The sequence below is a fragment of the Equus quagga genome, chromosome 17 (assembly GCF_021613505.1).
Source record: "Equus quagga isolate Etosha38 chromosome 17, UCLA_HA_Equagga_1.0, whole genome shotgun sequence".
Taxonomy (NCBI): Eukaryota; Metazoa; Chordata; class Mammalia; order Perissodactyla; family Equidae; genus Equus; species Equus quagga.
The window spans coordinates 39,946,445-39,969,028 of NC_060283.1; the positions used below are offsets into that span (position 1 = coordinate 39,946,445).

Here is a 22,584-nt window from a genome sequence, read left to right on the forward strand (position 1 = left end):
CCCTTGCCCCCGAGTTTTCCATATGTACAAGCTTGTCACTCGGTTTTATAGGACAATGACTACTTCAAGTAATTCCAATTGGGGGCCATCTACTGGTTCAACTGGAAATGTTCAGGTCTGTAACTCTCACCATCCATCTTCTGGGTCTATACTTCTATTTCCAATCACCTACTGGATGTCACAATCTGAATATCCCCTAAGTAACTCAAATTCAACATTTGATCAGAACCTGAATTTATAGTCCTTCTCACCCCTGGTATTATTTTTCTCACTTAAGAATGTCAGGTCCCATGCAGTTGCTAAACTAGATATCAAGTTAATCTCATTCTTGAATCCTCCTCTGCCTCAAGTTCAATATTTGATCTGCCATCGAACTCTGTCAACTCTAGTTCTGAAATATCTCACTAATTATCCCCTCCTTCTGCATTCCAGCTGCCACTGGTCCCAGTCACGTGTTCCAGCATCTCTAATCTTAAGTGGGCCCATGCCATGCCCCAACTTCTCACCTCTTTCTAACAATCAGTCTCCTTTCCATAACAACCTTGGATGACTCCCTACTACCCCGATCTCTTAGCAGCCAGAGGAAACTTGGCAAAACCTCACCATAGCCTATTTTTCTAGCCTCCTCTCCAGGTTCCCCACCTTACATCCTGCATTATTCCCACTGTAGATATTACTCTACCTACCATCCACTTCTGTGCCCCTGTTAATACCTATAACATTCTTCACCTGGCAAACCCTACTCATCTTTCAAGGCCCAAAGAATAAACTGTCTTCTTTTTTTCTTACTCTTCCTCCCTCCTCCTTTCACTTTCTCCTCTTTCCTCTCTGAACGGTCCCTCCCTCTCTCTGCAGATCTGTTCCTCTTCTCTATGTGCACTGTCTGTGGTTACCAGCAGCCTCTATTCCCTAATAATTTTGTCTCCAGTCCTCATTCCATGTGACATTTTAATTCCAGGATCCTTCAGATGTGGAGAAAAAATATCTAACAAGTAACTGGTCAATGTGTTGATGTTCTTTGGGACAGGAGTCTACTCATGGTCCAACCAAGGTCCTGGGGACAGGGGCGGATACCACTTTAGTAAAGGAAATTCCCACTGAAGGGGACTAAGGTAGGCAAGACCCAAAACACATGTCTGTTACCGTATCTCCTCTTATAGACTAATTTTACCTCAAGAACAAGCATCAAGATTTTACTCTTTATTTATCCTTCTTTTCCCAGCACAATACCTGGCTTGTTATTCCCTCTGTTATCTGCTTAGATGCTCTTGGTTGAAATGACAGAACGTTCAACACAAACTGGCTTATGTATCAAAGGTGACTCATTGGTTTAAGCAGCTGGAAGTCCAGAGGTAAGGCAGGCTTCAGGATCAGTTGATCCAGGGCCCACTAATGGCTGTTGGGGCCCAGGTTTTTTTCTGATTCTCCACTCTTCCATTCACAACACTTAGCAAGTGATAAGATAGCTGCCAGTAGCAATTAGGGATATATGTTTCCTGTTCATATCCATCAGAAAACTACTTACATCCCAGAATTCCAAGCAGGAGTCACCCTGATTAGACTGCTTAGGTCATGTGCCTATGGAAGAGAAAATGGTAGGAAGCTGCAATATCCAACACAGTAGTCACAAATCACATGTAGCTATTTGAAATAAAATTAATTAAAAAAATTAAATACAATTAAAAATGCAGTGTTGGGGCTGGCCCAGTGGCCGAGTGGTTAAGTTCGCGCGCTCTGCTGCAGGCGGCCCAGTGTTTCGTTGGTTCGAATCCTGGGCGCAGACATGGCACTGCTCGTCAAAAATGCAGTGTTTCAGTCACATTAGCCACATTTCAAGTGCTGAACAGCCAGATGTGGCTAGTGGCTGCAGTATCGGACAGTATAGATTAGAGCATTTCCATTGCTGCAGAAAGCTCTATTGGCAAAAGGTAAGAACGTCTACCAAGCAACTGACTTAAGGCAACCAAGACTCAGCTCAGCAGCTGCAGTCAACTTCGCCCAAAGTACAAGGAATCTGGGGAAGGAGCAGATGTCCAGATGAAAATCTGGGTACATACGGGAAAGGGAAAAGGGGAAACAGATACTAGGTGGGCAATGAACAATGTCCACCAGATTCTTATAGAAAGAAATTAAACTGATCTGGCATGATTTGCTCTTCCAAAAGTATGACCCATGTGGTGAAACTGTCTGTTGCTATTACAGGAACAAGGCATTTTTTTCTATGAACTCACTAACTTCCTGTGGGACACTGGACAAGCCAAGTAACTTCTCTGAGCCTCAGTTTCCTCGTCTGTAAAACAAAAAGGATGAGCTAGATCAGTTGTTTCCAACCTTTTAATCACAGATTTTTTATAGTACGTTTTTAAAAATTAATTTTTCCCAAGGATCTCATACTTTGAAGTACTTTTAGTAATTTAACTGCATGGAAAATTAATTTGCTATCCTGGTTTTTTTTAATCAAAAACATGTAACTGATTATTAGAGCTTCTGATCGGCAAGAAAAATCAATGTTACCATGGGGAGCTGGTATCATTTGTATCAAAAGTGAAGTAAGCTGACTTTGCAGTCTTACTGAAAGCAAATTTACTATTTTCATTTTATGTCATTAAAAATTTATAAATAATGTAAAGTGCTCCACTGCAAGCCTCTAGGGTAGACTATCACATGTCCAGAAGAGTACATGATCTTGTAGGACCTGTGCAGGCCCAGAATTTTATGATTTCTATGGCAATGGAAGGTAACCGTAAACAGATATGACCCTTGTCACCAGCATGGACTGGCCTGACCTGGAAAGTACCAGAGAGGGAGATGAGCAGGTGGACTGGGAAGAAAGATTCCAAGGGTGACTGGAATCTAGTGAGCAAGGGATAGCAAATAAGGAGAAAATGAGACCATCACACATACAAGTTGATCTTCCCTTCTCATTACCCATGAGCCCAGAAAAGCGGATTATTAAATAATCCCAGGGAGCCAAGTATAAAGCTAAAAGTGCACAGCAAGCAAGACAATCAGGGGTGCCATACTGAACAGGGTGTTAAAAGAGCCACAGGGAGGGTGACGCCAGGGACCCTGAAGTCTTCATTCTCCACTGAGGAGAAGGGCAGGCACACAGTGACTGACACGCTAGAGGCCTGGGAACTCCTATTTGCAGACAACAGCATGAATAATGTTTATTATAGAGTACTTCCTTTTATTGAAATTTCCATTCCAACAACTTCGTGTTAAAAGTACTAGCAAGCAAGCTGACGGGCATGTTTATTCCCAGGTGTTGTAAGGAATGGATTGGGACAGAGTATGTTCTATAAAATAAATTACATGTAATGTTAGAAAAATGTTCTGAAACCCAAGCCCCCTAGGTCTCCTGATGTGTCAAAGTGAAAATAGGTAAGTAGGGAGGAATGACGCCACAATAAAAAATGGGAAGAGGAGGAAGTAAAAAGGACAAGTTGGAGAAAGAATTGGACAAGCTCCAGTTATATTTCAATAAAGAACAGATGTAATTATTATTATTTCAAGATTTCTTATAATTCATTATGATTTTCTATTTCTGTTAACCCTTCTAATAACCATGTAATTAACAACACCAAAATTCCTTTTAAAAAACCCCACATTTCTCAAACAGCTAAACACAGAATTACCATATGATCCAGCAATTTTACTCCTAGGTATATGCCCAAATGAACTGAAAACAGAGACTCAGATACTTGCACACCAATGTTCATTTCAGCATTACTCACTATTTAATAACCAAAAGATGGAAACAACTCAAGTGTCCATCAACATGGATGGACAAACAAAATGTGGTATACACTATATAATGGAATATTATTCAGCTATAAAAAGGAATGACATTTCAATACATGCTACAATATAGATGAAGCTTGAAAACATGATGCTGAATGAAATAAGCCAGATACAAAAGGAGAAATATTGTACAATTCCACTTATATGAAATATCAAGAATAGACAAATTTATAGAGAGGAAGTAATTAGTGGTTATCAGGGGTTGGGGGAGGTGACATGAGGAGGTATTGCTTAATAGTTATAGAGTTCCTGTTTAGGGTGATGAAGAGGTTTTGGAAAAGCCTGTAGTAACAGTTGCACAACATCATGAATGTAATGGACTCAACTGTATACTTAAAAATGGTTAAAATGGTAAATTTTTTGCTATATGTATTTTACCACACACACACAATTTTTTTTTTAACCCACAAGAATTTCTGTTTGTTACACAGACTCTAAGGCAAGGAACAGTCTGAAAAACAATATTTATTGTTTTCAAGGAGGGGAACCCAGGGGCAGAAGGGAACAGGTAAGCCCCTGTCCTCCGACAGGCCTTTAAAGGAACTCTTAGAATAGAGGAGTTCTTCAAGGAACTAACTAGATACCAATGACTCTAAACTACATTTCCAGTCCAAACTTCTGTCATGAACGTCAACTTGTATCTCCAGCTACAGATGACCACCTCAGACTTAACACCTCTAAAAGAAAGTCCCTAGTAATAAAATATAAAAGTAGAAATTAGTTACTTATAATAAATAAAAAGAGTAAAGTAAATTTCTATTAAAAATTAAACAGATAGGTCACTAGCTAGTATAATACAAAATGAGGGGGAAACTGAAAGGGGTTATGATCACAGATGCAGGGGAAATTAAACAACTGAAAAGACTGTACAATTCTATTCTAATATATCAGAATATGTGTTTAAAAGTTTGACTTTCCTAGAAAATATAAATTATCAAAATTAATGCAAGAGTTAAAAACCCTACATGGGGCTGGCCCCGTGGCCAAGTGGTTGAGTTCGCACACTCTGCTGCAGGTGGCCCAGTGTTTTGTTGGTTCGAATCCTGGGCGCAGACATGGCACTGCTCATCAAACCACGTTGAGGCAGCGTCACACATACCACAACTAGAAGGACCCACAACGAAGAATATACAACTATGTACTGGGGGGCTTTGGGGAGAAAAAGGAAAAAATAAAATCTTTAAAAAAAAAAACCCTACAGAACTTAGTAATCATTAGAGATGGAGAAAGCTGCAAGCTAAAGAAAGCTCTAGTCCATGTTTCAAGTCCGAGAAAATGTGCTTATTCTCGATGCTCTTTTAACTGCTCCAGAGCACTGAGAAACGCTCCCCAATTCTTCCTACAAAGTTAATAGAGCCTGATACTCAAACACAATAAAGACAGCACAATAAAAAGAAACTGCAGACTAATATCACATTTTGTATTAGAATCCAAAAATCATACATAAATTATTAGCAAACAGAACTGAGTTACATGTTAAAACATGTTATGTACCATGACCAAATGAGGGTCATGGTTGAATGAGGGATACAAGAATTATTCAATGTTACATGTCATCATGTAAACAAGCCAAAGGGAAAAACAGCATCTTGAAAGAAGCTCAAGACACTTAAAAAACATTCAATATCCATTCCCAATAGAGACTTTTAGTAAAAAAGAAAGAGGACACTTGGTTAACTTGGTCTCCAGCCAATAACCAGTATTGCGCTTGAGGGTTTAATACTGGAAGCATTCCCATTAAGTCCGGAAGAAGGCAATCACCACTATTATGTAATACAGTTCTTAAAGCAATGGCCATTGAAATGAGGTAATAAATAAGAAGCACAAAATTAGAAACGAAGGGGCAAAATTATTATTTGCAGATAAAGTTATTTTATACCTAGAAAATTAAAACAACCAACTAAAAAGTTATTAGAAATAATAAGAGCATTCATTAAGGTATCAAGCTAAAAAATACACAAAAACAACCCCAATAGCTCTCTTACATAACAACTATTACCTATGGGGAAAATACTAGAAAAAATTTCAAGTTAATACTAAAACATACAAAATACTCAAGTATTTTCTAATAAGAAATGTGTAAGATAATGCTATATATAAACTATGTAAACATATTAAGAGGATCTAAGATTCTGGAATTCACAATGTGAATAGGTTTGATAAATTAAGATGTAGATAGACCACGCTATAGTCAACACAGCAAAACAGGGCACAAACTCCCCCAAAAAGACCCCACAACTGAGCAAAAGGATTGAGGCAACAGATTTTAGCCTGAATTATTATAATTAGCACTCCACAGGAAAAAATAAGGGGAAAAAACAATCCAATAACTACTTAAAACTAAGGAACTAAAGAAGTGTGGAAATTCCTAACAGTAAAGAATAATTAAAACATGCACTAAAGTCCTGTTCAGCATCAACTATCGATTTCAATAGCTTAAACCTGTCTTTCTTCCAAGTGTGGTCTGAGACCCTGTCAGAAGGTCCACAAGGTCAAGACTCTGTTCGCAATTATACTAACCCTTCATTTTTTCTTTTCACTTTCATTCTCTCATGAGTGTAAAGTAGGGGTCAGCAAACTAAACTGGCCAGCAGACCAAATCCAGCCATATTCATTCATTTAAATATTCTCCACCACGGTTTCAGGATACAATAGAGTTGAGTAGTTGTGACAGAGAAGTCTGTGTCTCAGTGTGGCCCACAATGCTAGAAATATTTACTATCTGGTCCTTTACACAATACTTTTGATAACTCCTGCTCTAGTGACTAACAGAAAGTGTGTTTATGTATTCTTGTCTTTTCCACAATTTTCTAAGATATTAGATTTAAAGTATAAACAAGTGCATTTTAGAGGTTAATTCTATTTTTTCCTCAGTATTCCAACTGTGATTATATTTACTATAATCTCATTAACCTCATTAATGCCCAATAAGTCCTTATTTTGAAATCTGGAGTTTTCTTTAAATGTACACAGAAACACAACTACAAGTAAGTGCACATATCTTGCATTAATATTTTAAAGCTTTCTTAGTTGTAATTTTAAATACAGAAATATTGATAGATACAATTTATATACACAAAAGCACTTTGGAGTCTTCAATAATTTTTAAGAGTGTACAGGTATCCAGAGATGAAAAGAACTTGAGAATCACTGGTTTAAATAAAGTTATTCGATTCTTTAGAGTTTACAACGAAAATCTGTTTGAATTTCCACAAGAATGTTTAATATTCTCAGTGATATTGCTAATAAAGGAAAAGAACGGAAACTGCTAATAAAGGAAAAGGGGTTACTTTAAAGTTAAAAAACATTACACATCACAAAATAGAAGCAGAAGAGTACTCAATTCCATGAACATGTTCGTGTCCATAGTCAGGATGAACCACAAAAAACTTCCAAATAACCTGCAATCATATCTTTTATGCTCTGTGGTGTTTCTAACACTCAAATCACACCTGCTAAAAGAGAGAGAGCCTGTGGTGAAGAGAGGGACTGGCAGAACGTGGGGGCTGACCCAGCACTTCATTTCTGCAGCTCATACACTCCAAGAACAGGATAAGAGGAGAACAGGGTAGCAGTAAGACCAGAGCCCCTGGAGCTGCTGTGCTCTGTGAGCAATGCAGCAGAGGTGAATTGGATGTAAATGCTTTAATGAAAACTCAAAAGAGAGATTATCCAATATATAGACAATAGCAGGGGTCGCTGTGCAGTGAGGCGAAAAGACATAAATGGCAAGCAATTCATATAAATTATTGTAATCAGCATTAACCTTTCCACAGCCAAACAAAGAAGTTCTGGGGTCAGCTGTGGGAAAAGAGGGAGGGGGGAGAGGAGCAGTAGGCATCTGCAAGGAGGTACCTCTTGAAGAGCTCCCCAGTCACTGGGGACACAAGGCTACACAAGATGCCTGGCACTTAGCAGGCTCTTGGTAAAAATCCATTAGACAGATGGATGGATTGCACACATGCTTCACCTTTGTAAGGCCTGGGCCCAGCACAGCATCGGGAGCATCATAATCACTCCATAACTGCTGAGTAGATGAATAAACAAACGGCAGCGGTAAGTAGCACAGGCTGTCATGGTTTTAAGGGACGGAGCAGGTATCAATGGAAGAACCCCCAAACCATTTCTGTCCATGACTCATCACAGCTTCCCTGATTAAATCCTTAACATTATCAAAAACATATTTTGCCATGGAACTTTACACCTAGAAGGAACTTCTGACATAATTTTGCTCAACTCCCTCATTTCAGAAGCAGAGTAGGGACTCCAACCTTGCTCACCTCACTCCCAAGTCTACTGCTGGTTCCACTCACCCAGGCTACCACTAACTGAACGCCTGCTCTGTGCCAGGTCAAAGAGACAAAAAATATAAGATATCTGAGGATAAGCTATAGCAGCAAAAGGCCCAAAAGTAAACTCACTTTAAAGTAGGAACCAAATTTTACAGATCATAGTGGGAAAAATAAATTTTATTTTATAAAAATAAAAAGTTATTTAACAAATTTTAGGTTATCAATGCAAGCATGTACTACGTAGAATAACAGGTTTTTGTATAAGCTTTTTAAATTATATGCTGGTATAACATGGCCTCATTCTGTTTAACTTTTACAGTACACTCATAAAAAACAGTAATTTTTGCAAAAATATTGGAAGGCTTCATTAATTTCCCCAAGAATCTCTCTTAATCCACTGTTATTCAAATAATTTAAAATTTTTTAGAGAAGATTTTCTTTACTGACACCTTGTGTGAGACATAGGTATTTTTAATGGGAAATAAAATTATGATTCTTTAAATAAAATTAATTACTAGGAAAAATACCCAACTGAAAAGAGCAGACCAAACCAGGTGAATTTTTAACTACAAGCAGTAGTAATTTCATGCTCTAGAATACTTTGGAGCCAAAGCCTGGGGAAGAGCAATGCCAGCTCTTGAACTACATACCTAAGCTGTGGAGATGGCAATTCTTTTCTTTCAGTAATGTATAGGATATGTTTCACCCAATTTTTTATTTTAAAGACTTTTAAATTTACTAAAAAGTTGAAAGAGTGATATTACAAACACTCACTGATTCATCAAATGTTAAACTTTTGCTGCACCTGCTTTCTCTTGCACACAGCCTCACACACACAAACACACACAGAGTTTTGCCTTGTTTTGTTTTCTGACCCATTTGAAAGTAAGTTAAAGACAAGATACTTCACCCCAAGCACTTTAGCCAGTATCTCCTAATAAAGACATCTCTTAAGAATAAGGACATTCTTCAATGGACTAAATGCTCCAATCAAAAGACATAGAGTGGCTTATTGGATAAAAAAAGAAGATGCATATACATGCCGCATACAAGAGGCAAACTTAAGACCTAAAGACACACACAAACTGAAAAGTGAGGAGATAGGAAAAAATACTCCATGCAAATGGCAATGAAAAGAAAGCTGGGGTAGCAATACTTATATCAGACAAACAGACTTTAAAACAACAACTGGAACAAGAGACAAAGAAAGGCATTACCTAATGATAAAGGGAACAACCCAACAAGAGGATATAACACTTGTAAATATCTGTGCACCCAACATAGGAGCACCTAAATATATAAAGCAACTCTAACAGACATAAAAGGTGAAAAAGACAGTAACACAATAATAGGAGAGGACTTTAACACTCCATTTATACCAATGGATAGATCATCCAAACAGAAGACCAACAAGGAAACACTGCCTTAAACAATACATTAGACCAGGTGGACTTAGTAGACATACATAGAATAGTCCATCCAAAAACTGCAGAATACACACTCTCTTTGAATGTAAATGAAACATTCTCCAGGATAGATCACATATTAGGCCACAAAACAAGTCTCAATAAATTAAGACTGAAATAATACCAAGCATCTTTTCTGACCACAGCAGTATGAAACTAGAAATCAACTAAAGGAAGAAAATTGGAAAAGCCACAAATATGTGGAGACTAAACAAAATGCAACTAAACAATGATAGGGTCAATAAAGAAATCAAGGAGAAATCAAAAAATATCTGGAGACAAATGAAAATACAACATGCCAAAATTTATGGGATACAGCAAAAGCAGTTCTAAGAAATTTATAGCAATAGAGTTCTACCTCAAGAAACAAGAAAAACTTCAAAAAAACAATCTGACGGTGCACCTAAAGGAGTTAGAAAAAGAAGAATAAACAAAGCCCAAAATCAGTAGAAGGAAGGAAACAATAAAAATCAGAGCAGTAATAAATGAAATAGAGAATTAAAAAAATAGAAAAAGATCAATGAAACGAAGGTTGGTGCCTTGAAAACATAAACAACACTGACAAACTTTTAGCTAGATTCACAAAGAAGAAAGAGAGAAGGCTCAAGTAAATAAAATCAGAAAAGAAGGAGGAGAAATTACAATGCACACTTCAGAAATACAAAAGATGACAGGAGACTACTACAAAAAGCTATATGCCAACAAATTGGATAATCTAGAAGAAGTGAACAAATTCTGAGAATTATACAAACTTCCAAAACTGAATCAAGAAGAAACAGAGAATCTGAATAAACCAATTACCAGTAAGGAGATCAAAACAGTAATCAAAAACCTCCCCAAAAAATAAAAGTCCAGGACCAGACGGCTTCCCTGGTGAATTCTACCAAACATTCAAAGACGTCCTAATGCCTATCCTTCTCAAACTCTTCCAAAAAATTGAAAAGGAAGGGAAGCTTCCTAACTCATTCTACAAGGCCAAGATTACCCTGATACCAAAACAAGACTAGGACAACACAAAAAAAGAAAATTACAGGCCAATATCACTGATGAACATCAATGCAAAGTCCTCAACAAAATACTAGAAAAAGAAAACAATAATACATGAAAAAGGTCACACACCATGATCAAGTGGGATTTATTCCAGGGAATGCAGCGATGGCTCAACATCTGCAAATCAATCAACATGATACACCACATTAAGAAAATGAAGAATAAAAACCACATGATCATCTCAATAGACTCGGAGAAAGTATTCGACAAGATACAGCATCCATTTATGATAAAAACTCTGAATAAAATGGATATAGAAGGAAAGTACCTCAACATAACAAAGGCCATATGTGACAAACTCACAGCTAACATCATACTCAATGGAGAAAAACTGAAAGCTATCCCTCTAAGAACAGGAACCAGACAAGGATGCCCACTTTCACCACTCTTATTTAATATAGTGTTAAAGTCATAGCCAGAGCAATCAGGCAAGAAAAAGAAATAAAAGGGATCCAAACTGGAAAGGAAGAAGTGAAACTGCCACCATTTGCAGATGACATGATTTTATATAGAGAAAACCCTAAAGAATTCACCAAAAAACTTTTAGAAATAAATGGACATGGTAAAGTTGTAGGATACAAAAATCTGTTGCATTTCTATACACTAACAATGAAGTAGCAGAAAGAGAAATTAAGAATATAATCCCATTTACAATTGCAAAAAAAAGAATAAAATACCTAGGAATAAATTTAACTGAAGAGGTGAAAGACCTGCACACTGCAAAGTATAAAACATTGTTGAAAGAAATTGAAGAAGACACAAAGAAATGGAAAGATATTCCATGCTCTTGGATTGGGAAAATTAACATGGTTAAAATGTCCATACTTCCAAAAGCAATCTACAGAGTCAACGCAGACCCTACCAAAGTTCCAATGACATTTTTCACAGAAATAGAACAAAGAATCCTAAAATGTATAGGGAACAACAAAAGACCCCGAATAGCCAAAGGAATCCTGAGAAAAAAGAACAAAGCTGGAGGCATCACACTCCCTGATTTTAAAATACACTATGAAGCTATAGTAATCACAACAGCATGGTACCGACACAAAACAGACACACAGATCAATAGAACAGAATTGACAGCCCAGAAATAAACCCACACATTTATGGACAGCTAATTTTCAACAAGGGAGCCAAGAACATATAATGGAGAAAGGAAAGGTTCTTCAATAAATGGTGTTGGGAAAACTGGACAGCCACATGCAAAAGAATCAAAGTAGACCATTATCTTCCACCATACACAAAAGTTAACCCAAAATGGATTAAAGACTTGAATGAAAGACTTGAAACCATAAAAATTCTAGAAGAAAACATACGCAGTATGCTCTTCAACATCAGTCTTAGCAGCATGTTTTCAAGTACCATATCTGACCAGGCAAGGGAAACAACAGAAAAAATAAAGAATACGACTACATCAAACTAAAAAGCTTCTGTACAGCAAAGGAAACCATCAACAAAACAAAAACACAACCTAACAATCGAGAGAAGATATTTGCAAACCATATATCTGATAAGGGGTTAATATCCAAAATATACAAAGAATTCATACATCTCAACAACAACCAAAAAAAAACAACCCAATTAAAAAATGGGCAAAAGATCTGAACAGACATTTTTCCCAAGAAGATATACAGATGGTCAACAGACACATGAAAAGATGTCCAACATCTAATTAACAGGGAAAATGTAAATCAAAACTACAACGAGATATCACCTCACCCCCATCAGAATGGCTATAATTAACAAGACAAGAAATAACAAGTATTGGAGAGGATATGGAAAAAAGAGAACTCTCATTTACTGCGAGTGGGAGTGCAAACTGGTGCAGCCACTATGGAAAACAGTATGGAGATTCCTTTAAAAATTAGGAATAGAACTACCATACGATCCAGCTATTCCACTGCTGAGTATTTACCCAAAGAACATGAAAACACGAATGCATTAAGACATATGCACCCCTGTGTTCACTGCAGCATTATTCACAATAGCCAAGACTTGGAAGCCCAGGTGCCCATGAAGGGACAAATGGAGAAAGAAGACATGGTATTTATACATAACGGAATACTACTCAGCCATAAAAAAAGATGAAATCATGACATTTGCAACAACATGGATGGACCTTGAGGGTATTACGCTAAGCAAAATAAGTCAGAAGCAGTAAGCCAAATACCATATTATCTCACTCATAAACAGAAGATAAAAACAACAACAAACAAACACATAGAGACAGAAATTGGATTGGGGGTTACCAGAAGGGAAGCAGGGAAGGAAGAGGGTGAAAGGGGTGATTCGCACGTGTGCATGGTGATGGATGGTAATTGGTCTTTGGGTGGTGAACATGGTGTAATCTACACAGATATTGCAATATAATGATGTACACCTGAAATTTATATAATGTTATAAACCAATGTTATCTCAATTAAAAAAAACTTAAGCATTTAAAAAAATTACATTCTCTTATATGTTTTCACTATCATTATCAAGCCTAAGAAAATTAATAGTAATTCCAAAATGTTGTCTAATATACAGTCTCAATTTAAATTTCCCCAATTGTTATCAGTTTTTCCCCAATCCAGGATCCAATCAAGGTTCACGCGTTATTTTTGGTTATGTTTCTTTCGGTCTTCTTCCTCTAGAACAGTTCCCCTTGTTTTTTGTTCTTTCTAACATTGACTTTTTTTGAAGAGTACAAGCTGGTTGTCCTATAGATTGTCCCACATATGGATTTATCTCACTAGTTCTCCCACGGTGTCATTTAACTTGCTCCAGTACTCCTTATGTTTCCAGTATACTAGAAGTTAGGGCCAGAAGTTTGATTCAGGTGAAACATTTTTGGCACAAATACTTCACAGATGATGTTGTGTAATAATACATGCTATCAGTAGACACAAAATGTCAGATTGTTGCACTATTAGTGATGCTAAGGTTGACCACTTGGTTAAGGAAGTGACCATCAAATCTGTCAACTATAAAAGGACATTTTGCCCAGTATAATTAGGTAGTAAGTCATTTGTGGCATGACACTTCAAGTCCATGTGAATATCTTAGTTTGCAACAACCTTTCACCCAATGGTTTTGGTTATCTATTGATGATCCTTGACCAAATCAATTATCACACTGAGGGCTGGACTACTATGAAATCTTTAACCTGTGCTATGTGTATTGCTATTTATGAGGAGAGATACAGTATAAGGAAAGGTAAAGAGGGTAAGTCTAGGACTGTTAAATTCTGGCTACATAGAAGAATCCTTGAATCTCCGGTGAGCTTTTTAAAAATACCAGATCAACTGGACCAGAATGTCTGGGGTGGTATCCGGGCATTGATATTTTTTAAAAAGCTACCAAGGGATTCTAAAGTGTACTTACCAACTGTGTAACTTTTCTGTCCTTTGGGAATAAAAACTACAACTGTCTCTGAGATAGATACTTTAAATATTCCTGAAATAGATACTAGATGTGTTGTAAGGATTAAATAATTAAACATAATAAGTACTAACTTTAAAGTATTTAGAAAGGGCCGAGTACATAGTAAATGCTCAATAAATATCAGTGATTATTATGTGAAAACACATTTACAGGTATGCATGTATACAAAAACATATCTAGGTATATCCTAATATACCCATATACACTTAACAATACAACTTCAAAATATAACAAGACTGCAGGAGAAATAAATAAATCAAAATTTATAGACATATATTTTCAAACATCCCTCTGAGAAACTGACAGATTAAGTACTTGAAATAATAAAGATCTTATGAAGAGAAGAACAATATAATTATGTATTAAGTTTTTGGATATATATACCACATCTTTCTTTCAAAGCATACATGGAATATCTAGAAATAAAGACCATGTAATAAACTATAAAGGAGGCTTCAATAAATTATAAAGCATTAACAACTTACAGGCCCTCTTCTTTGACCATAATACAAAAAAATTAAATACTGACATCAAAAGAATAGCAAAAAGGGGGCTGGCCCAGTGGCGCAGCAGTTAAGTTCACACGTTCCACTTTGGCAGCCCAGGGTTCACCAGTTCGGATCCCAGGTGCAGACACAGCACCGATTGGCAGGCCATGCTGTGGCAGGCATCCCGTATATAAAGTGCAGGAAGATGGGCATGGATGTTAGCTCAGGGCCAGTCTTCCTTAGCAAAAAAAAAGGGAAGATTGGCAGCAGTTGTTAGCTCAGGGCTAATCTTCCTCAAAAAAAAAAAAAAATAGCAAAAAGAAGAAAAAAAGAAAAGAAATTTAATAGCCTTAATAAATAACCAATTCTAGTTACAGAAGCAATCATAAAGGAAATTAAATATTTAGAACTAATAAAAATACTGCATGTCAAAATCTGTAGAATAGAGTTAAAGAAGTATTTAGAGGGAAATTTATAGCTTTAAAAACATTTCAAAGGACACAAGAAAGGTTAAAATTAACAAGCTAAATATTCAACTCAAGAAGTTGGGAAAAGGGCAAAAAAGCAAACCCCCAAAATAAGGAATTAAATAACAAAGATAAGTTAGGCAAATATCAATGATATACAGAACATCATCATGAACAATAAACACAGAAAAATAACACAAGTAAAAGGCATGTCCCTTGAAAAGATTAATAAGATAGACCTCTGGCAAGCAAGAGTTATCAAGAAAAAAGAGAGAAGATTCAAATAATCGCAATATAGAATGAAAAGAGAGGGAAAAGCACAGACACAAAGTTTTTAAATAATTAAAGAATATTAAAGAGTATTAGGAACCTCTATATGCTAATAAATTCGAATGGATAAATTCCCATTAAATTGTGCCAAAATCGGCACAAAAAGAAATAGAGAACTTGAACAGACCAATTCGTATGAAAGAGATTAAAAGAACAAAGATCTTGCCTCCTGAAAAATAGCAGATACAGATAATTTCACAATGAGTTCTAACAAATTTTAAGGAACAGTTAATTCCCATCCTATACAAGCTGTTCTGGAAAAACAGTCAAAACCAACAAGGACATTTCATGATACGAATATAATCTTGATTCTAAAAATCAGATAATGACAAGAAAATGATAGGCCCATTTAACATGATACAAAAATCCTACAGTAAGTATTACCTAAGTAAATCCAATAATGTATTTAAAAAAGTAATAATACATTGGGATTAAGTAGGATTTATCCTAAAAATTCAAGGACAGTTCCACATCAGAAATAGATTTAGAGGAGAGAAATTTCAATCAATAAAGAATCAGCATCATAAAGTTCAGCAAAGAGCAAACCTGTGGAGTTAATAAAAGATTACACGGGAGAATACGTGACCTAAGAACAGGGAAAAACATACAAACCCATAAAGGATATGATTAACCTTATCACATTTAAATTAAGGAGTTTTGTTCAATGAAAGACACTACAGATAAAGTTAAGAGACAAATGACAATGACAGAATGGCAGAAGATACTTGTAATGCCTAAAAAGGTTAAGGATTATAGAGGATAGATAAGAAATTCCTGCAAATAAACAACAGAACAGTAACCCTGACAGAACAAAGGACAAACGATATGAAAAGGAAATTTACAGAACTTAATCTAGACTACAAAAATTAGAGCACTGGGGGACCACCCCCATGGCCTAGTGGTTAAGTTTGGTGCAATATGCTTCGGCAGCCCAGGTTTGGCCCCTGGGCATGGACCTATACCACTTGTCAGCAGCCATGCTATGGCAGTGACTCACATACAAAATAGAGGAAGACTGGCACAGACGTTAGGTCAGGGCATATCTTCCTCAAGTAAAATGAGGAAGATTGGCAACAGATGTTAGCTAAGGGTGAATCTTCCTCAGCAAAAACAAAACAAAACAAAAATTAGAAAGCTAGATAATTCCAACTGTTAGCAGGAATAGAAGCTGTAAGAAGCCTCATGCACTGCTAGTGGCAGTATATACAGGGATAATCATTCCAGCTTGAGTCAAAGCCTGTTAATAAAGAACTACCCCTCTGCCTTGCTTTATCCTCTGTGCATGTATTTCTTTTGGGGACTTCACAGGGAAGAATGGCTGGTCTAGCATAGGATTTGGGTCTCAGACGTTGTAGGTCCTGACCATCTATCTCTACTTCAAACACACTTGATATCATTGCCTTGTCCGCTCAGTCTAAAAGACAGGGAAGCAAAAGATTGCTACTCTATCCTTCTAACATAGGTCTGGACAAGGCTTTACTTTTTTTTAAATGAGATTTTAAAAGATTGGCACAAAAGCATGGTCCAAAAATTGTTGTTGATGAGGAATTACTATATATTTAATTTTTAATATAATTTCTGAAGCAAACACGACTGTCTTCTTGTTGTACTAACATCATTACACACAGTGGAGAGCCAAGAAACAAAAAGGATAGGGAAGATTTGATTTCAGAATCTAGAAAGATTCACAAAAAGGAAATGAAGAAATTTAGCTCTGACAAAGAAAGGTTTCCAGATAGTCAGGAGAAAGAGTTCTTGGGATTTCAGTAACCCCGAAGAATCACAGGAGAATAATCATACGGGTCTGTTTTTCTCGGCCAAAGGGAAATACAGTTGCTTTTTACCCAAGGAAGTTCGGGAATTAAACTTAGGTATTGAACAGTCCTGTCATTGGAAGGAGACAAATCTTAAGTGGGGAAAAAAGTGCTCTTTCTGACTCCTGAAGTTGACATGGGAGGCCTCAGGAGTAGTAGTAATCGATGGATTCAAACCTCAGAAGAGATCGAGGATTCCATGTGGATTCTCCCTTCAGCAAAGAGCTGAAGGTGGCCAAGAGAGAGAAGAGAGAAGTGAAAGGGTCACCGGCTCCACATTCAAACCCATGTTAAGTTATCAGGGGACCAGTTGAGGCTTGTCTCCAGACCAGAAAACTGAACAAGATCTCTGGCAGATCTACTAGGCTAGAGAACAGGAAATGTACATCACAACCTGATTAGGTCATGATCACCAAGAGTCAGAGGCCAAAACTGCTCTTAAAATCCCAATGATGAAAGACACAGAGCTACTGGTTCACCTAGCCATGAGGATTTTCATCCTTTGGAGTTTGTTAACCAAGCAACCGTTATCCAAACATTTGATACCAAAGAAAATTTATCTCGGTTGTTCCCAGTCTCTACACAGACGGCAGACTTCTGTGCTGACAACAAAGCAACTGCCTGAAGAGTGCTAACAACTAGCCCAGGAGGCTGGGGGACTGGCCCTACAAAAGGGGCCCAGGTCTTTGGCCCACTCTCTCTCAGGGGCTGAGGATGGTGCAGACCCACGCTGTCTTTCTAGAAGAAACTACAGTGTAGGTCTGAGATGGCCAGAGAAACCCTTCTCTTACTGCAATGACAGGCACTTGCTGCAGACAGCTGGAGCTATCTGCTCACTTACCAGAGAAACTAGTAGTTATCATAAAGATACCATGGTTCCTGGGCAAATAGGGAGATACAATGCATACACACGCAATATGTAATATTTGCTTTGGATAAAGAAACATGATATTAAAACAAGAATAAACAAAAAGCACTCTTTTGAACACTAGTGTGAACTAGGATTAATAATCCCTTTGCAATTACAACACAAAGCAAAGAACTTTCTAGATGTCTTAGGAAAAGTTTATGATGTTCTTAAGGTTATGGTTTGTTTCAATAACAAATTTCAAAACCTTAAATGGTGCAAAAAGTACTAACATCTTAACTGTAGCCAGATTTTATATTATCCAGAGAAGAGAAGCTAGTTGAAATATCCTAAAAAACACTATGATTTTTAAAAGAGCAAATTGCAATTTTACTAAATATCAAGAGGGCAAGAAATGAGAAACAGCCATGTGGTTTCACAAACTCTCTATTTTAAAGGCTAACAGGAAAAAGAAATTTGTACCAGATACTGAGGGAAGGATTAAGGCTGTTCCCTCAGTCAGGGCTAGTAAGGAAGCAATATAAATAACAGTAGGATAGGAAGACCGTAAAAAGAGCAAGGAAATAACATGCATACAGTGGATTTGTAAGGCACTCAGTGATATTTAGTTGTAAGAGAAAAGTAAAAGGATTACAATAGAGGACAAATCAAAAGCATGTTTGGCCTAAGAATCTCCCAAACAAAGGGCACAGTGAATTATCACTATATGCCCAGGCATCAGTTCTGCCATCACTTCTATCCATCAATATTTCCCTGCCCTTGCATTAGCACCAACCACTAACGAGAAATCAAGGCATCTTATTCCTCAACTTGGAGCCCAGGGGAAAAGAGGCTGCTGAGGTCTGCCAAGTCCAATCACCAGAGCTAGGTTTCCATGAAACAGTTTTGAGCCAAATACTCAATAAGTTTTAAAGTGCTCCTTTGCCTGGCTGTGTCCTGCAAGTACCTCTCTACCTTGGTGATCTTGCTGATGAAAGATTTAGCTATTTAGGGCCCTGGTTGTTTCCCTCTCTTCTCATAGAAAAGACATGATTCACAGTACTGACGCCATTATGATAATATACATGCACACTCAGAAGAGGATCACAGTATCCAACTGTTTTGGTTTTTTTTTTAAAGATTGGCACCTGAGTTAACATCTGTTGCCAATCTTCCTTTTTTTAATTTTTCTTCTTCTCCTCAAAGCCCCCCAGTACACACTTGTATATTCTAGCTGTAGGTCCTTCTGGCTGTGCTATGTGGGATGCCGTCTCAGCATGGCCTGATGAGCAGTGCCATGTCTGCACCCAGGATCCAAACTGGCGAAATCCTGGGCCACTGGAAGGAGAGCGCACGAACTCAAGCACTCCACCATGGGGCCGGCCCCTACCCAACTGTTTTTAAATAAAGAAAGAAGAAATATCAGAAGAATGAAATTTCAAGGAATAATATCCAAATGAAACCGGCTGGGCCCTGAACAGTGAAACCACTAGTTATCTAACCAGGCCACAAAACAAAAGGAACCTGGGTGCCCTCGGGTCCATACACCTGGTGGAGCAGTGAGGAAGCAGGAGCCTCTTCATTCAAAAAGAATTTCAAAGTTGGAAAGTCCTTCTGAATGAGCAGTACTTGGCACCAGAAAGCAACACATGCTTTCAGAAAATGCTCACTGCCCAGGTCACAACGTCGTCAGCAGTGGAGAAACGGGGTGATCCTCATGCAGTCACTTCCTGAAAGCACCCCCAGCTTTCTTCAGGATGTCAGCGAGGTGTGCTCACCAGTCCCCGTCACAGGGTGTCTGCTGAGCATCCTCCTTTAGTAACCTTCTGGCATTTCTTCTGGCTTTTCACGGGGACTGTGCCAGAAAGTTCTTCCTGATAAAAAAGCTCATAGTCTAGTCAGCCTAGCCAGGTCAATCTTTTCCATTTAATGGTACACATAAAACTCAATTTGCCTGGAAAATATACTCCCTGTATTTAAAACTTCTTAGAAATCTATACATTGAAATATTCCAGTTTTCACTGCTACTTTCCCTTAAGTTTCCCAGAGTGTGGTCAAGTAGGGCCAGTGGTCACAGCTCCTCGCCCATGTGTTTGCAATTGCTCTCTTCTGCATCCAGAGGACCCATGGCTTAGATTTTGATCAGAGAAAATAAGACTAGCTTTTTTAAAAGTTTAAAGTCAAAACACTCTGTAAAGATAATCTGCTAATCAAATTTAAGGTGATCCATTCCCACCATCAATGACAGAAACACTTTTAAAGTGTAATGAATTAAAGCAAAATCCAAGGTAAAATGAAGTGCTTTTTTGTAAGGATTTTAAAGATGGGTTTAATTCTGCTCATATCAACCACAGGGTGAGATTTGGCTCATCACAGGAAATTTCAAGGTTAGCTATCACGACAATTCAAAACTTATTAGGAAATGACAACCACAACCACTGACTTAACAAACCACCAGCAAGCAGCATGTTCATCCCCTCCTCATAACCAGCAGCTGGAAGTCTGTCAAATATCCCCGCTGCCCAAAAGCTGTCGCACGTCACAAACTGGGATGAGGGCCAGCCCCAGTAGCCTAGTGGTTAAGGTTAGTGTGCTCGATTTGATTCCTGGGTGCGGACGTACATCCCCCTTGTCAGTGGCCATGCTTGGTAGTAGCTCACATACAAAAAAAGGAAGACTGGCAACAGATGTCAGCTCAGGGTGAATCTTCCTCAGCAAAAAAAAAAGAAAGAAAGAAAAAGAAATTGGGATGATACCAATTGCATTATGTGATTAATTCTGTAGCACAAAGAGAATTCCAATACTTAAAACAATCAGTTTAGGGGCTGGCCCCGTGGCCGAGTGGTTAAGTTCGCACGCTCCGCTGCAGGTGGCCCAGTGTTTCGTTGGTTCAAATCCTGGGCGGGGACATGGCACTGCTCAACAAACCACGCTGAGGCAGCGTCCCACCTGCCACAACTAGAAGGACCCACAACGAAGTATATAGAACTATGTACTGGGGGGCTTTGGGGAGAAAAAGGAAAAAATAAAATCTTTAAAAAAAAACCCAAAACAATCAGTTTACTAAAATAAAATGTCAGACAGAGGTCTGGTACTCACCTTTTTCATGAAGACAAACCGAGAGTTTCTTAACACCATCAACAAGAATATTTTGTGTGTTGCCATGTCCATCTTCTGAGTCGCTGTCATCAAACTGAGCCTCTATAATGACATCAGGACTGTCATTACAGCCTTTCAGGGACTGTTGTGGGAGAAGGCTTCCACAGAGCTCCTCAGGGAGATATGATTCATAGGCACCTTCTGTTTCTTTGTCATTGCTGTCTGGTTTAATTACCTGAAGAAAATAGAAAGGTCTGCTAAATCACTGGAGGGAAGAAAGGGAAAAAGCCTATTTTCCTTTCCTAAGGAAAAAACTACACATTCAGAAGCTCACAGCACTGGACACTCACCAGGTAGTTTGAAAAAGGATCTTTATTTTCCAGATGCACAGACTACGTTATGGAGCTGATTGATCCAGCAGTGCCAGGTTGGCACTGAACTCTTCAAGATGCCCAAGATTAAAGCCATATCCACTTCTCATTTTTCTGAAGTACATGTTCATCACCTCTCCCTCAAAGGGATTGTATTTCTGAAGATCAGAAATACAATGCTGCTTCACAAGGGTTCATCACATGGGATCAATTAGTACACTGGGAAATGATAAAGGAACTCAACATACTTAGTATGTCACTGCACTCTCAAATGAAACCACAAGAATACAAAGTAAAATGGAAAAGAAATTGTGTGAACAAGAGTTTACAAAATGTTCTAGGGGCCAGCCCAGTGATGCAGCAGTTAAGTGCGCACGGTCCACTTCGGCAGCCCAGGGTTTGCTGGTTCGGATCCCACTTGAGGACATGGCGCCGCAGGACAAGCCATGATGTGGCAGGCGTCCCATATATAAAGTAGAGGAAGATGGGCATGGATGTTAGCTCAGGGCCAGTCTTCCTCAGCAAAAAGAGGAGGAATGGCAGCAGTTAGCTCAGGGCTAATCTTCCTCAAAAGAAAAAAAAAAGTTCTCATAAAAAATATAAACACTTAATTCTCCATTTTGAGGCCTGAAATCAGCAGAGAGAGCATACAACTGATGGACATTTACACTAGCAATAAGAATAAAGCATTACACAACATGTCAAATATTTTCTTTTTTTTTTTCCTGAGGAAAATTAGCCCTGAGCTTAACATCTGCCACCAATCCTCCTCTTTTTTGCTGAGGAAGACTGGCCCTGACCTAACATCCGTGCCCATCTTCCTCTATATGTGGGATGCCTCCCACAGCATGGTTTGACAAGCAGTGCACAGGTCTGCATCCAGGATCAGAACCGGCAAACCCCAGGCCACCAAAGCAGGACACGCAAACTTAACCGCTGCACCACCAGGCTGGCCCCTCAAATATTTTCAATTAAAAAAAGAATGAAGCAAATAGGAGAAAAAAACCTAGATACTAATCCATTTAATGAGTTTGTCACATGACAGTACTCTTTGGTTGCTATGGGTATTATATTAAAACACACCAGGTGTTTAGTCGCTGAAAAAAAAAAGGCTATCCTATATAAAAATC

General features: G+C 38.0%; 1 protein-coding gene across 4 annotated transcripts in view; it reads right to left on the reverse strand.

Moving 5' to 3' along the window:
- Positions 1 to 22,584, reverse strand: part of DIS3L2 (DIS3 like 3'-5' exoribonuclease 2) — a 359,659-nt gene that overhangs the window by 233,292 nt on the left and 103,783 nt on the right. For all 4 annotated transcript variants that reach the window (XM_046644635.1, XM_046644634.1, XM_046644636.1 and 1 more), the window contains one exon: positions 21,084 to 21,318. In XM_046644635.1, the coding sequence (XP_046500591.1) occupies positions 21,084 to 21,318 (235 nt within the window). The remainder of the gene's footprint in view (positions 1 to 21,083; positions 21,319 to 22,584) is intronic.